The sequence below is a fragment of the Sus scrofa genome, chromosome 10 (genome assembly GCF_054392235.1).
Source record: "Sus scrofa isolate SSC_HxYL_T2T_F1_AM1 chromosome 10, Sscrofa_HxYL_maternal_Yorkshire_Landrace_v2.0, whole genome shotgun sequence".
NCBI lineage: Eukaryota > Metazoa > Chordata > Mammalia > Artiodactyla > Suidae > Sus > Sus scrofa.
In genome coordinates, this window is record NC_139392.1 from 26,792,046 (window position 1) to 26,805,901 (window position 13,856).

At 59.4% G+C, this 13,856-nt stretch overlaps 1 protein-coding gene across 7 annotated transcripts in view; it reads left to right on the top strand.

Annotated features, from left to right (window-relative positions):
- The window catches only part of NAV1 (neuron navigator 1), a 219,227-nt gene that overhangs the window by 187,669 nt on the left and 17,702 nt on the right, over positions 1 to 13,856 (top strand). For 3 of the 7 annotated variants that reach the window (XR_014817546.1, XM_021064511.2, XM_084979412.1), the window contains 12 exons: positions 671 to 809; positions 1,453 to 1,750; positions 2,456 to 3,149; positions 3,576 to 4,019; positions 4,884 to 4,925; positions 5,490 to 5,638; positions 6,946 to 7,116; positions 8,347 to 8,399; positions 8,996 to 9,019; positions 9,127 to 9,204; positions 11,463 to 11,546; positions 11,739 to 11,850. Coding sequence is in view for 6 of the 7 variants with exons in the window: in XM_021064511.2 (XP_020920170.1) it covers positions 671 to 809; positions 1,453 to 1,750; positions 2,456 to 3,149; positions 3,576 to 4,019; positions 4,884 to 4,925; positions 5,490 to 5,638; positions 6,946 to 7,116; positions 8,347 to 8,399; positions 8,996 to 9,019; positions 9,127 to 9,204; positions 11,463 to 11,546; positions 11,739 to 11,850 (2,288 nt within the window). In the remaining variant the exon portion in view is untranslated. The remainder of the gene's footprint in view (positions 1 to 670; positions 810 to 1,452; positions 1,751 to 2,455; positions 3,150 to 3,575; positions 4,020 to 4,883; positions 4,926 to 5,489; positions 5,639 to 6,945; positions 7,117 to 8,346; positions 8,400 to 8,995; positions 9,020 to 9,126; positions 9,205 to 11,462; positions 11,547 to 11,738; positions 11,851 to 13,856) is intronic. The other 4 variants (XM_021064513.2, XM_084979413.1, XM_021064516.2 and 1 more) reach the window with 3 other exon arrangements.

Consider the following 13,856-nt stretch of genomic DNA (forward strand, 5'->3'; position numbering starts at 1 on the left):
CAGAGATAGACTGTTTTGGAGGAGACAGAATTTGAGCTTAACAAGTAATATGTGATCACAAGGAAACTTGGGAGAGTACGTCAGGCCAGCAGAAGGGAGATTGGTATAATCGGGAGAGGAGGCATTTGGTGTTAAGAATAAACTGCCCAGAGTTCCTGTCTTGGCTCAGCGGAAACAAATCTGGCCAACATCCATGAAGATGCAGGTTCGATCCCTGGTCTTGCCCTGTGGGTTAAGGATCCAGCATTGCTGTGAGCAGTGGTGTAGGTTGCAGGCACGGCTCCGATCTCACATTGCTGTGGCTGTGGTGTAGGCCAGCACCTATAGCTCCGATTCGACCCCTGACCTGGGAACCTCCATGGGCCACAGGTGCGGCCCTAAAAAGCCAAAAAAAAAAAAAAAAAAGAATTACCTTGTCTTTACGATATGCCTTTCTGTCAAGGAGGTAAAACCTCTTCCTTGGCCCAGTAAAGCTGGTCCCTTTCTTTTCTGAAAGAGCATGACCAAATGACAAGGAAGTTTCCATCCCACTCTGAGTTCTGGCAAACCCAGGACCAGTTGCCACACTTTGTCTGGAAGACAGCCCCCCTTCCACCGTGATGAGACTCTTGCTTCTTGCCGTGGCTTCTGTCTCATGTGCTAAGAACCTTTCCCCCTCCTCGTCCTGCAGCTGGGATGAGAGCACCTCCATCAGCAGCGGGCTCAGCGACGCCTCCGACAACCTCAGCTCCGAGGAGTTCAATGCCAGCTCCTCCCTCAACTCCCTCCCGACCACACCCACCGCGTCCCGCAGGAACTCCGCCATCGTGGTACGTGACAGGGCCCTGCCTATGCCAGGGTGGCTCCCCTACTCGGCCACCCCATGGGGCTGGGTGGGTGGGTGCCTGTGGCCAGGTCCCTCTCGAGCTGGCAGAAAGAGACTGGAAGGTGCCGGGCGGTCACCTGAGAAGTGAGCAGGCGTCTGCTCAGTGCCCGTGCCAGGGTAAGAGCCGTCCCAGGAGTTCCTGCTGTGGCTCAGTGGTTAACAAATCCGACTAGGAACCATGAGGTTGCGGGTTCAATCCCTGGCCTTGCTCAGTGGGTTAAGGATCTGGCGTTGCTGTGAGCTGTGGTGTAGGTCGCAGACGCAGCTCAGATTCCGCATTGCTGTGACTCTGGTGTAGGCCAGCGGCTACAGCTCTGATTCGACCCCTAGCCTGGGAATCTCCATATGCTGCGGGAGCTGCCCAAGAAATGGCAAAAAAAAAGACCAAAAAAAAAAAAAAAAAAGCCATCCCACCTGGAGGGGGAGAAAAGTCCAGGATTGGTGCGAGGTCCCTCTGGCAGCCCTGGTTGACCGAATCCTCTGAGAGAGTAGGGCCGCCCACTCGGCTGCCTGAACAAACCCCTCAGCCCCCCTCCCCTCCCTCTCCCCCAGGTGAGCATCCCTCTCTGCTTTTCTCTTGTTCCCAGCTGCGCACAGACTCAGAGAAGCGCTCGCTGGCTGAAAGTGGGCTGAGCTGGTTCAGTGAATCAGAGGAGAAGGCCCCCAAAAAGCTGGAATACGACAGTGGCAGCCTGAAGATGGAGCCCGGGGCATCCAAGTGGCGGCGAGAGCGGCCCGAGAGCTGTGATGACGCATCCAAGATCGGAGAACTGAAGAAGCCCGTCAGCCTGGGGCACCCCGGTTCCCTGAAGAAGGGCAAGACCCCGCCGGTGGCCGTCACCTCCCCCATCACTCACACGGCCCAGAGCGCCCTCAAGGTCGCAGGTGAGCCTGCAGTGAAGGAGGGATGGGGCCGCATCCTGCTTCTCTGGCCTGTTTCTCGCCCATTCGCTGCAGGTGGAGAGCAGGCACCTGCATGCTGCTTCCTCCCATCTTCCCCATCCCCCCAACCTGAACTGAGTGAGGAAGGGGGTGCTACTGTCTCCATCTCTGTTGTACAAACATGCGAGCCCAAGCTCCATGTGCCAGAAAGGCTGGGCCACCACCTGGTGGGGGGCAGGGCATTAAGCTCAGAGACTGGCCTGACCCCCCTCCCACGCTTCCCAGTGCGTTTCCTTTCCTCTCCCAGGACCCGGTTTGGGGGCTTCTTTTTCCAGGAATTTGTCTGCAGTGTCAGGGTTGTGCTGCTCCCAGAGCTGGGCCCTTGGTGGCCCTCGCTGGCCAGTGCGTCCCTCTAGTTGCTAACGTCCAGCAGACACAGCCAGACTTGGCTTCTCCCCTTTTCCCTCCTCGAGGGTTGTTAGAAGCCCTTCTTCCTTCCTGACAATCTCTGTGATTGCTTTTGCCTTCTCATCCAAACCGGGAGAGCCTATCCTGGGAGCAGAAGTCAAGCCAAAATCAACCAAACACTCTGGGGCCAGTCCCGCCGAGGGTCCCCACCGATGTGGCAAGGCTCCCATCCTCAGCCTGTGGGGCTTCTGGGGAGGGAGGCTCCCACTGCGCTCACTCCCACCCGCCCTCCTTCCGCAGGCAAACCCGAGGGCAAAGCCACCGACAAGGGCAAGCTGGCGGTGAAGAGCGCGGGCCTACAGCGCTCCTCCTCCGACGCCGGCCGTGACCGCCTGGGCGACGCCAAGAAGCCTCCCTCGGGCCTCGCACGCCCGTCCACTGCGGGATCCTTCGGCTACAAGAAGCCACCTCCTGCCACGGGTACCGCCACGGTTGTGCAGACCGGGGGCTCGGCCACGCTCGGCAAGGTCCAGAAGTCCTCAGGTATCCCCGTCAAGCCGGTGAACGGACGCAAGACCAGCCTGGACGTGTCCACCAGCGCGGAGCCCGGCTTCCTGGCCCCTGGTGCCCGTTCCACCATCCAGTACCGCAGCCTGCCACGGCCGGCCAAGTCCAGCTCCATGACTGTGACCGGCGGGCGGGGTGGCCCCCGGCCCGTGAGCAGCAGCATCGACCCCAGTCTCCTCAGCACCAAGCAGGGCGTCCTGACGCCTTCCAGACTGAAGGAGCCTTCCAAGGCGGCCGGTGGGCGGGCCGCTCCAGCCCCCGTCAACCAGACGGACCGCGAGAAGGAGAAGGCCAAGGCCAAAGCCGTGGCCCTAGACCCGGACAGCATCTCTCTGAAGAGTGTGGGCTCCCCGGAAAGCACACCCAAGAGCCAGGCCAGCCACCCTCCAGCCGCCAAGCTGGCAGAGCTGCCACCCACCCCCCTCAGGTACCCCGGCTGCACTGTTTCCTCCTGTCTGTCCACCTGGCATCTTCCCACTGTCCTGGCACTCCCTAGAGTAGGCGCTCCTTCACCCCTGCCTCTGGGCTGCATCCCCACCCCCTGCCCCTGGGGGCCAAGGGCCCCCGCCTCCTCCAGAGCCCGTCTCCATCTCCAGGCTCAGTTTGCTTCACACCCCCTTGTGCAGAAGTCTACCTGTCTCCCCCAGACACCTGAGCTGCCCCCTTGATAAGACAGGAAGATGCCAAGCCAGGTGTCCTGCCCCCGCATTTCATGGGGGCACTGGAAGCAGCCCCCTGCCTTGCACAGAGCCAGGAAGCTAGGGTCTGGGACCAGGGTTTCACTGAAATCCCACTGCATATTGCTTCTCCTCGTCTGTGGTCTGGAATGTTCTGTTTCGTCTCCTTCTCTTAGGGCCACAGCCAAGAGCTTTGTCAAGCCACCCTCACTCGCCAACCTCGACAAGGTCAACTCCAACAGTCTGGATCTCCCAGCATCCAGCGACGCCCACGCTCCAAAGGGCCCAGAGCTGCATGCTCCAGGCTCCACCACGGGGGCCCCCCTCTCTTCGTGCTTCACCCCCAGTCCAGCCCCCATTCTCAACATCAACTCTGCCAGCTTCTCCCAGGGCCTGGAGCTCATGACTGGGTTCAGTGTCCCCAAAGAGACCCGCATGTACCCCAAGCTCTCAGGCCTGCACAGGAGCATGGAGTCCCTACAGATGCCAATGAGCCTGCCCAGTGCCTTCCCCAGCAGCGCCCCCATCCCCACACCCCCCGTGCCCCCCTCCGCCCCTACCGAGGAGGATACCGAAGAGCCGACCTGGAGCGGAAGCCCCAGGACGGGACAGCTGGACAGGTAGGTGGGCGAGGGGCGGGGTCAAGCCTGCACCACGCGTACCTGCGTATGCCTGCCTCTGGGTCATTTTGTCAGGTGGGCTTTTTTTGTTGTTGTTTTGCCATTTCTTGGGCCGCTCTCACAGCATATGGAGGTCGAATCAGAGCTGTAGCCGCCAGCCTACACCAGAGCCACAGCAACGCAGGATCCGAACCGCGTCTGTGACCTACACCACAGCTCACGGCAACGCTGGATCCTTACCCCACTGAGCGAGGCCAGGGATCGAACCCACAACCTCATGGTTCCTAGTCGGATTTGTTAACCACTGAGCCACAACGGGAACTCCTTTTTTGTTGTTTTTAAAGTGTGATTCTCATCTCATACGTGGGGAACCGGTCCACAGAGAGGTTAAATGTCTTTTGCAAAATTCCGTGATTCATTTAACCTGCCACCCAAAGCCTCTGCCTCCTGGCCCCAGGTCATTTCCATGGCATCACACCGCAGTTTTCATCTTCCATAACACAGCCTTTAAAAAGCTGTCTCGGAGTTCCCCTGGTGGCCTAGCAGTTAAGGATCTGGCATTGACACTGCTGTGGCTCAGGTTTGACTCTGGCCCAGGAACGTGTATATGCCGTGGACAGAGGGCCCCCCCGACCCCCCCCAAAAAAGCTGTCTATGTCTTGATTCCAAATCAGAGAAAACATTAACCATCTCAGATAAGTCTCCGATTGTGAGCCCAGAGGCGGGCTGCTGCTGCCTTCCTCTTGTTTGTGGGATGAAGGGCCTTGCAATTTGACGTCCTGTGCCCGGTGTTGTATCCATCAAGCCTCGGGTCCCAATGTTTAGTTTCTGAGATGGACCCACCTGCTTCTCTTTCCCCCACAGTGCTCAGCGGGATCGGAATACTCTTCCCAAGAAGGGGCTCAGGTAACCCTGAAATGTGTTTTTCCTTATACCTGGGGCTCCGGGGCTGTCTGAAAATCCTTAACCTGACCTGTCCTGGGCCCCTGTCATGAACTTGGCACTGATCAGCTGCATCACTTACCTGAGGTCCCCAGGCACCTGCTTCCCGGCACCCCCACAGGCTCACTGTTAATTGTGTCACCTTGCAGCCAGTGTTGTCTTTTGGTGACAGAGGAGACAGGTGTGCACCTGGCTCATACACTCACCTGCACCCATCTGCAGCCTGAGGGAGAGGGGAGCAGGCTGCCTCGGCTCACTCAGATGGACACAGTTGGGCAGTCCGGTGGTTCCTGCTGCCTGGAAGCCACGAATGGATGCCTCCTCACTCTGTCCTGAGCCCCAGGGAGAAGGCCTAGCAGCTTCTCTATCACCCCAGCGCCCCCCCTTCCCACCCGGCAGCCGGGGAGGATGCTGGGTCACCGCCGCTGTCACTCCCACCTGCCTTGTCCTGCTTTCAGAACCGTGCACCAGCCAGCCCTCTGACCCAGGTTGGAGAGGCCCGGACTGAGCTCTCGGCTGTGCCCACAGGTACCAGCTGCAGTCCCAGGAGGAGGCCAAGGAGAGGCGCCACTCGCACACCATCGGGGGGCTGCCCGAACCCGACGACCAGTCAGAGCCGCCCTCCCCCCCTGCGCTGTCCATGTCCCTGAGTGCCAAGGGCCAGCTCACCAACATAGGTCAGTATCTGTGGACACCACCCGCCGTGCATGGGCTGGGGCGGGCTCGCCTGGGGGGAGGCGAGATGGCGGGGGTCGGGCTTCCTCTTGTACTTGGTTGGCACCGTGTTGGCTGGTTTGTGGCACCTCGGTTGATCCATCCAGCGTGAGACGGACAGACGGCCCAGTACGCCAAGACCCTGCACTGAGAGTTGACTCTGGGCACAGGCTGTGAGGTCCTTGTAGCCTCAGAGAGGCTGAGTGTTGATGTGGAGAAGCCGTGACTTGAGGCCCAGAGCTCAAGCCAGTGCAGGCAGAAGGGAGTGGCCACACCCGGCATCTGGCTGGCAGGGAGGACCGAGGGACAGGCGGCTGGTTGCAAAGACCGCTCCAGACCCAGGAGAGTCCGGAGTGGCCAGCCGCTCCCACTGGGCCAGGACACCCCAGCCCTGGGGGTCGAGCTGAGTGGGATGCTTGCAACCAGGGAGGGACCGTGACTCAGACCCAGAGCTGGGTTGGCCTGGCCGGAGCCCCTCGAGGGCCCTGTTGGGAGGGCGGCCTGATGCTTCCTGGCTGTGGTTGCCTCCACCTCCTCCTCCTGCGGATCTGTGCCTGTGGGACACCTGGGGGACTTGAGGAAACTGGGAGTCTTTGCTAGATAAGCCAGCGCTTCTGAAGGAAAGGCTATCTGGCCCTGCAGGGCCGCCAAAGGGAGGGCAGGGCTGGCTGGTCCTCCGTCTTGGGGACGGAGGGGGCCGGGCCGCACCGTGGTCACCACACACATTCAGAGGGCCCAGGGGTCTTGTTCTGCAGGGGCCTTTATGGAGCCCTCATGGGTGTAGACACGAGGAGCAGGGCACCCCCCCCCACCAATGCTCTCACCTGCTCCGACCTTCAGGCAGGGCACGCTGCTGGCAGAACCCGCCCTGGAAGGCGAGCTTGGTGGGAGTCCCGCCCCACTCGGCACCCGGCCTCCTTCTCTCTTGCTTCATTCGGATCTGAGTCTTGCTCTGAGCTCTCAGGCCTCCCGGCCACCAGTTGTCTATCAGGAAAACACCGCATCCCACGTCCGGCCTCTGGCACATCCCAGGGTGTGACGGCTCCGGCCACAGGCCTGAGGGAAGGGCTTTCACGGGGCCACGTTCCTGGCCCTTTGTCCAGAGCTGGGCCTTCCAGCAGGGCTTGCGCTCCCAGGGGAGACGCTCAGACCCACTGCCCCTCCCCCGCCCCCCCCATCGCCTCTGTTCCTGGCTGGGGACCGACCGCTGATGCCCCTGCCTCTTTTCCTGCCCTCTCCCCCCGTCCCCTCCCCCGCTCTGTCCTTCCAGTGAGTCCCACTGCGGCCACCACGCCAAGAATCACCCGCTCCAACAGCATCCCCACCCACGAGGCGGCCTTCGAGCTGTACAGCGGCTCCCTAATGGGGAGCACCCTGTCCCTGGCCGAGAGACCCAAGGGGATGATTCGGTCGGGATCCTTCCGGGACCCCACGGACGATGGTGAGACCTCATGCCAGCGCGGTTCACGCTCATTCCAGCTCTGCTGGGTCCCCCGGCCCGCCCACCGCTGCCGTCACCACACATGGACAATTCACAGGACATCCAGTTGGGCCATTTCAGCTCTTTCTTCCCATCCCTTTGGAGGGTCTGGGGGCCCCAAAACCTTGGGTGGCTCCGTCTAGCTCGGGGGCAGAGGGGGAACAGCATGGAGGGCTAGATGGCGCTCTGAAGCCACAGCCCTCATCCTCCCAGCTTCAGAGGACAGGGATGCAGAGGTGGCTCTTAAACCCTTAAAAGAATTAGGCATCTCATTCCTCTTTCAAGAAGGTTCCTGGGAGTTCCCCTTGTGGCCCAGCTGGTTAAGAACCTGACATAGTGTCTGCGAGGATGTAGGTTCAATCCCTGGCTTTGCTCAGTGGGTTCAGGATCCCACGTTGCTGTGGCTGTGGTGTAGGCTGACAGCTGCAGTTCCTATTCAACTCCTAGCCCGGAAAATTCCATGTGCCACAGGTGCGGCCTTAAAAAGAAAAAAAAAATGTCTATGGCGTCCCCTGGTGGCCTAGTGGTTGAGGATCTGGCGTTGTCACTGCTGTGGCTCAGGTTCCATCCCTGGCCTGGGAACTTCTGCATGCCAGGGGCACAGCCAAGAAAAAAAAACAATGTTCTGAAGACCAGCTTGAGGTTGGCCTGCTGGGTGTTGGTGCCAGAGCTGAGCCCGGCTTTCTGGGGGTTAGACGTGCGTGACTGTGGGACGCTCATCGCTCATGAGGGTTTGCCTGGCACACGGGCTCTGGTCCTCTCTGTGGGGCTGCTGTTCTGATGCCTGGAGAATCAGAAGGCGTGTTTTGCATTTGGGAGCTTTTTCGTCTGTGTGGTCCCCACTGCAAAGAGGAGGCAGGACCGAGGCTCTGTTCTGAGCAGCTCTGAGGAAAAGCTGCCTCTTCCGCAACAGAAGTGCTTTCCTGAGGGGGGAGGAAGTGACGCCTGACCAGGAGCATGTCCTTCCCCTCCCCCTTAACCCTTGTGCGCCCCCCCCCCCCCCGGAGCAAGGGAGAGCGGAGAAAGCCGGCTGGAGGAGGCTGGCTCTGCTGGACTGCGCGCGTGCACATGCGCAGCTGGGCCCCCTGTTCGTGCTCGCTCTCTGCAGAATCAGAACCCCAGTCCCGTCCTTAGGGCTCTTCCTGGACCCCTAGCCCTCTGTTAACCCTTCGTGTTCTGCTTCTCTTGCAGTTCACGGCTCAGTGCTGTCCTTGGCCTCCAGCGCCTCCTCTACCTACTCCTCAGTAAGCAAGCCCCTCCATCCCCACACTGCACCCGGGACCCTCCTGGGGGTGGGGGCTCCTGGAGCTTAGAGCACGTGGTGGGCCCTTCTGGACCTCAGTGGCCTCCCCACCACTTCCTGAGCAAGTCTGGTGCCTTCTGAGCCCCTCCTTCGAAAGCGGAGAACAGTCCTTGTAGGGCTGTTCGGTGCCAGCCAGAGGGCAGCGTCCCCAGCCAGGTGACATGAGGGGGGGGTCTCTCCAGGACTCCAGAGCCCAGCAGTGTGGGGAACCCTCCCAGTGCTCCTGGTGGCCTGGGCCGTGAGGGATGGTTGATCCTGAGGTCCGTTCTGGCCCTAACACCTACGCCTTCAAGTTGATGGCCATAAGGATGAGCTTCAGATCAGCCGGTTTCATCTGCCAGCCTTCTTGGCAACGACAAGCTCCAGGGAGGGCTTTGTTAAACCGCGGTCTGGGGTCCGAGCCCACCTGTGAGGAGGATCCAGGGCCCGGATGCAGGTCTCAGCCGCTTGGCGTGCCCCAGGCCCCCTCCCTTGAGCTCTGTGCGCTGCCTTCTCCACGGTAACCGCCTCTCTCCCCCTCTGTGCTCCCTGCTTCAGGCTGAGGAGAGGATGCAGTCCGAGGTAGGGAGCCAGCTGTTGTCTCTGCTTGTCGCCATCACCGCCCCCGTCGCCTTCCAGAGCTTACACTTCTTCCGCCACCGTCAGTTCGTATCCCCTTCCTTTCACAGCAAATCCGGAAGCTGCGGAGGGAACTGGAATCGTCCCAGGAAAAAGTGGCCACCTTGACGTCCCAGCTTTCGGCCAACGTGAGTGCCCAAAAGCAGGGCAGCTGGTTGGGCCCCAAATTAGGGACGTTCAGCCAGAGGAGAACCGGCTGCTTCGGCGTCCTGTGGGCTTTGATCCCAGGGGAACAGAGGATTTGGGGATTGGCGCGTCTTCCCCGGAGCCCCGATGTTTAGGAAGCACCATTTTTACCCCCACCCTAATTCACAGGTGTGGGTGAAGTCACGTCCAGTGGCCTTTGAGCGTCTGGGTTCTCAGTGGTTCTGGGTGGAGGTGACAGAATTAGTTATGGGTTAGTATTATCCATCCCCAGAACCCTCTGCCTCTGCCCAGGGGTACATTCGTGCCTTTGTCATACCCACGTGTCCGGACAGGCACAGGCACAGAGCTGGGTGTTGGAGCCCCGTCTGGCCCCTGTGACGGGGCGTAGGGGCCCGGCCCCACCTCCCCGGCCCCTTGGCCCTCACTTCAAGTGGGGGCCAGCATGCTTTGTGGCTGTCTTCACTGAGAAGGAGTTTCTTCTTGGTGGCCTCTCCGCCCCACGGGATGGGGAGACATGAAGCTGCCTCCCCGACGAGGCGGCAAACAGGACATAGGAGCCCTTTTCCCCCAAAGCTGTAAACAACAGCTGAGCCGGATCTGCTGGCGCTGGCTCTCCAAGTGTTTGCACAAAGTAACCATGTCTGCAGCTTCCGCAGGCCTTTCTGGCTTTCTTCTCTCCCCTTCCTCCCTGGGGGGCCCAGCTGTCAGGCCTGGTCCCCAGCCCAGACTCAGGTAGCATTTCCACTGTATTTCAGCAGCAGTTTCCTCACCACAGTGGTTCTTCTCTTTCCCCCAAACTCTCATTTGTACACTTATCAGCTTGTATGAAGTTCACCCCAAGTCCTTAAAACTACGATTGGGGACCTATAAGAATTGTAATCGAGTCAAGATACATCTTTTCTCTCCCTGTGCCCCACCCCCAAGGCTGGGAAATTGGGAGGCGGAGTGAGGGGGGCAGAGGCCCCCCCCCCCCGACTCATTTGCACTCAGCCTCCTGCTGGTGAGACTGGGCGGGAGCCCAGAGGATGGGTTCAAGGGTGACTCTCTTAGGACAGGAAGAGAACAGGCTGAACCCGCAGACCCGCTGGCCTGGATTTTGGATGCAGGCTTTGACTGAGGGTCAGAGCCCTGCCTCCAAGCCGGGGCTGCAGCGCAAGGACCCCCACTTGTTCTCAGGATCCTTGACTGCAGACCTTGTGCCCTGTTCCCCGGACTCCCCAGCTGTCCGCCCTGGGGCACCTTCCAACCCCTACCCCAGATGCCAGCCTCCTTCCAGCACCTCGGCCAAGCCCTGAGGTCATCCAGGCCCCTCTGGGGCTGGGGGTGGTGGTGGCAGCACCCCCAGAGGAGGGGGAGCCCACTCGGCAGGAGGCCAGCACGGAAAAGCCCTCAAGAAGGGGGTGACCTGAGGCCAAGAAGGCACGGACTCCCTGGACCAGAGACGCCTCCCTCAAGCTGTGTCCCCAGGGTGGTGGTTGGAAACTGGAGTTGGCCACAGGGAGGCAGAACCTCTGGGGACGGGAAGCAGTGGGGTCACAGTGTCCCTCACTTGCTGGGTCACCGTCTGCTTGGTGCCCTCACTGATGGCTGTTCCTCCTTCTGAGCACGCATCTGCCTCTCTGGTCCCAAGCCGATAGAGCTGGATGGAGCTCCAGCCCACCTTCCCCTACCTCCCCCAGGTCCCTGGGGCGGCTCTCGAGGCAGGCCCGCCACCTAGTGTCCAGACTGCAGAATTGCTCTGAATCCTCCGCCCCCCCCCCCCCCCCCCGCACCCACAGCTGCTCCAGCCCCCCAAAAGGAGCCCCAGGAAATGGTCAGGGAAGGAGCTTCAAAACACAATACGATTGAGAACCGAGGTCCCTGGGTGCAAGGGGGGCGATATGCCACACCCTTTCCATGGGGGTGGGGTGATGGAGCCCTGAGGCCAGCCCACAGGTAACAGCCACAGCCCCAGGGGGGATGGCCTTCCCTCGGAGCAGAGGGGCCATCCCACCCCCTGCCAGCCATGGGGCCAGGTCTCCAGAGCCTCCAAAGACCTGCCCCGCCCTGATGCAGTCTAGGCCACCTCACTGTTGGAGAAGCTGAGCCCCAGGAATTCCCTTCAGGCCAGAAAGGGAAATTCGTGTTCCGAAGCCACTAAGAGGCTGGCTGTCCTTGGTCAGCTCTGAGACCCAGGATGCCAGCTCTGTCCTTCCCCAGACTAGGGCAGCTGGGGAACCTCCATGGGCCTTTGTTTCAGGCCAACCTAGTGGCAGCTTTTGAGCAGAGCCTGGTGAACATGACGTCACGCCTACGGCACCTGGCAGAGACGGCCGAGGAGAAGGTGAGAGCCAGGGCAGAGGGGGGACAGGCCAGGCTCCCTCCCCTTCTGTCGCCCTGAGTCCTCCATCTGCCCAGCTGGCCGCTTCCCCACCCTTCTCTATCAGACCCAGGGGGCCCCAGGGCCCAGCCCTTGCTGGGCTTGGAGGGGATGCTCCCAACCCCAGACAGCGAGGCACCTTGGTTTCCCTCTCAGGACACTGAGCTGCTGGACCTACGAGAAACCATAGACTTTCTGAAGAAGAAGAACTCAGAGGCCCAGGCCGTCATTCAGGGAGCTCTCAACGCCTCAGAAGCCACGCCCAAAGGTAGGCCCTCTGGCCACAGGCCCAGGGGAAGGGGTGTTATTGCAGGCTTTGCTCGGTGCCCAGGGCGCCAGTCCCACATCAGATTTCTAGGAGGCGAGGGTCCTTTCATGGTCAAGGAGGAGCGGCCAGAACTCACCCCCACCAAAGCCATAGCCCAAGAGCCGTCCAAGACAGTCGTTAAAATGGCACTTGACTCTTACAAACTCAAGGTACCCTGCAGACGACCCAGCAGTCATGCTCCCGGGTGTTTGCCCAAAGGAGCGGAAATGTCACATCCCCGTAAAAACCTAGACATGGATTTTTTTTTTTTGGCTTTTTGTCTTTTCTAGGGCCACTCCCTCGGCCTATGGAGGTTCCCAGGTTAGGGTTCTAATCAGAGCTGTAGCCGCTGGCCTTTGCCACAGCCACAGCAATGTGGGATCCCAGCCGCGTCTGCGACCTACACCACAGCTCACGGCAACGTCGGATCCTTAACCCGCTGAGCGAGGCCAGGGCTCGAACCCGCAACCTCATGGTTCCTAGTCGGATGTGTGAACCACTGAGCCACGACAGGAACTCCTGGACGTGGATGTTTAGAGCAGCTTTGTTCACAGTCGTCAAAGCTCAGAAGCAGCCCGGATGTCCTTCAGTAGGTGAACGGATGGATAAACTGCCATAGCCAGGCAACGACATGTCACAGGGCATAAGGAAACGAGTCCTCAAGCTAGGAAAAGATACATGGGTAAATGTCCATCGCTAAGTGCAAGGAGCCCATCAGAAAAGGTGGTGCCTATTGTGCGGTTCCCACTGTGCGACATTCCCGAAAAGACAGGACTCCGGGGATGAAGAAAGGATTGCAGTAGTCGGGGGAGGGGAGGGACGAGCAGGCGGGACGTGGACGCTTAGGACAGGACAGGATTCTGTAGGGTATGGCCCTCACACCTTTGCCCGGGTGCTCAGAGCCCACGGGCAGGAGTGAAGCCTGGAGGCACTGGGCGATGGGCGTATGTCAGAGCAGGTCCGTCCATTGTCGACAGCGCACGTCGGGTGGGGATGTGGGTGGTGGGGGCTGTGAGTGTGTGGGAGCAGAAGCTGCCCTAAAAAGTAGTCTAAAACTAGCGCTTTCTCTCGGTTTTTTGGTTTTGTTTTGTTTTTGGGGGTTTGTTTTGTTTTGTTTTGCTTTTTAGAGCATATGGAGGTTCCCAGGCTAGGAATCGAATCAGAGCTGCAACTGCCGGCCTACACCACAGCCACAGCCATGCCAAGATCCAAGCCGCGTCTTCGACCTACACCACAGCTCACAGCAACGCCAGATCCTTAACCCACTGAGCAAGGCCGGAGATCCAACCTGCAACCTCATGGTTCCTAGTCGGATTCATTTCTGCTGCACCACAATGGGAACTCCTCAAAATATAATTTTATTTTATCTTTTTTTTAACTTTTTTTTCTTTCTTTTTTTTTTTTTTTTTTTTTTTTTTGGTCTTTTTGCCATTTCTTGGGCTGCTCCAGCGGCATATGGAGGTTCCCAGGCTAGGGGTCAAATCGGAGCTGTAGCCGCTGGCCTACGCCAGAGCCACAGCAACTCGGGATCCGAGCCGCATCTGCAACCTACACCACAGCTCACGGCAACGCCGGATCCTTAACCCACTGAGCGAGGGCAGGGATCGAACCCACAACCGCGTGGTTCTTAGTCGGATTGGTTAACCACTGCACCACGACGGGAACTCCAAAATATAATTTTAATACTTATTTGACTTCTGTAAGGTGGCCACCCAACTGGAAGTTTGTTGTATTAAATCAGTCCAGCTTGAACATCGACTAGGTATTAAGTTGAAAGAGATACTATCAGTCTTCTCCGGTGTAACAGTGATGCTGCGACCGAGTCCTTAGTCTTCAGAGGCACATCCTGAAGTGTCTGGTGGTAAAGTGTCATGCTGTTGCAACTTGTTTTCAAATTAAGAAAATGTTCTCCGGATTTCCCATCGTGGCGCAGTGGTTAACGAATCCAACTAGGAACCATGAGGTTG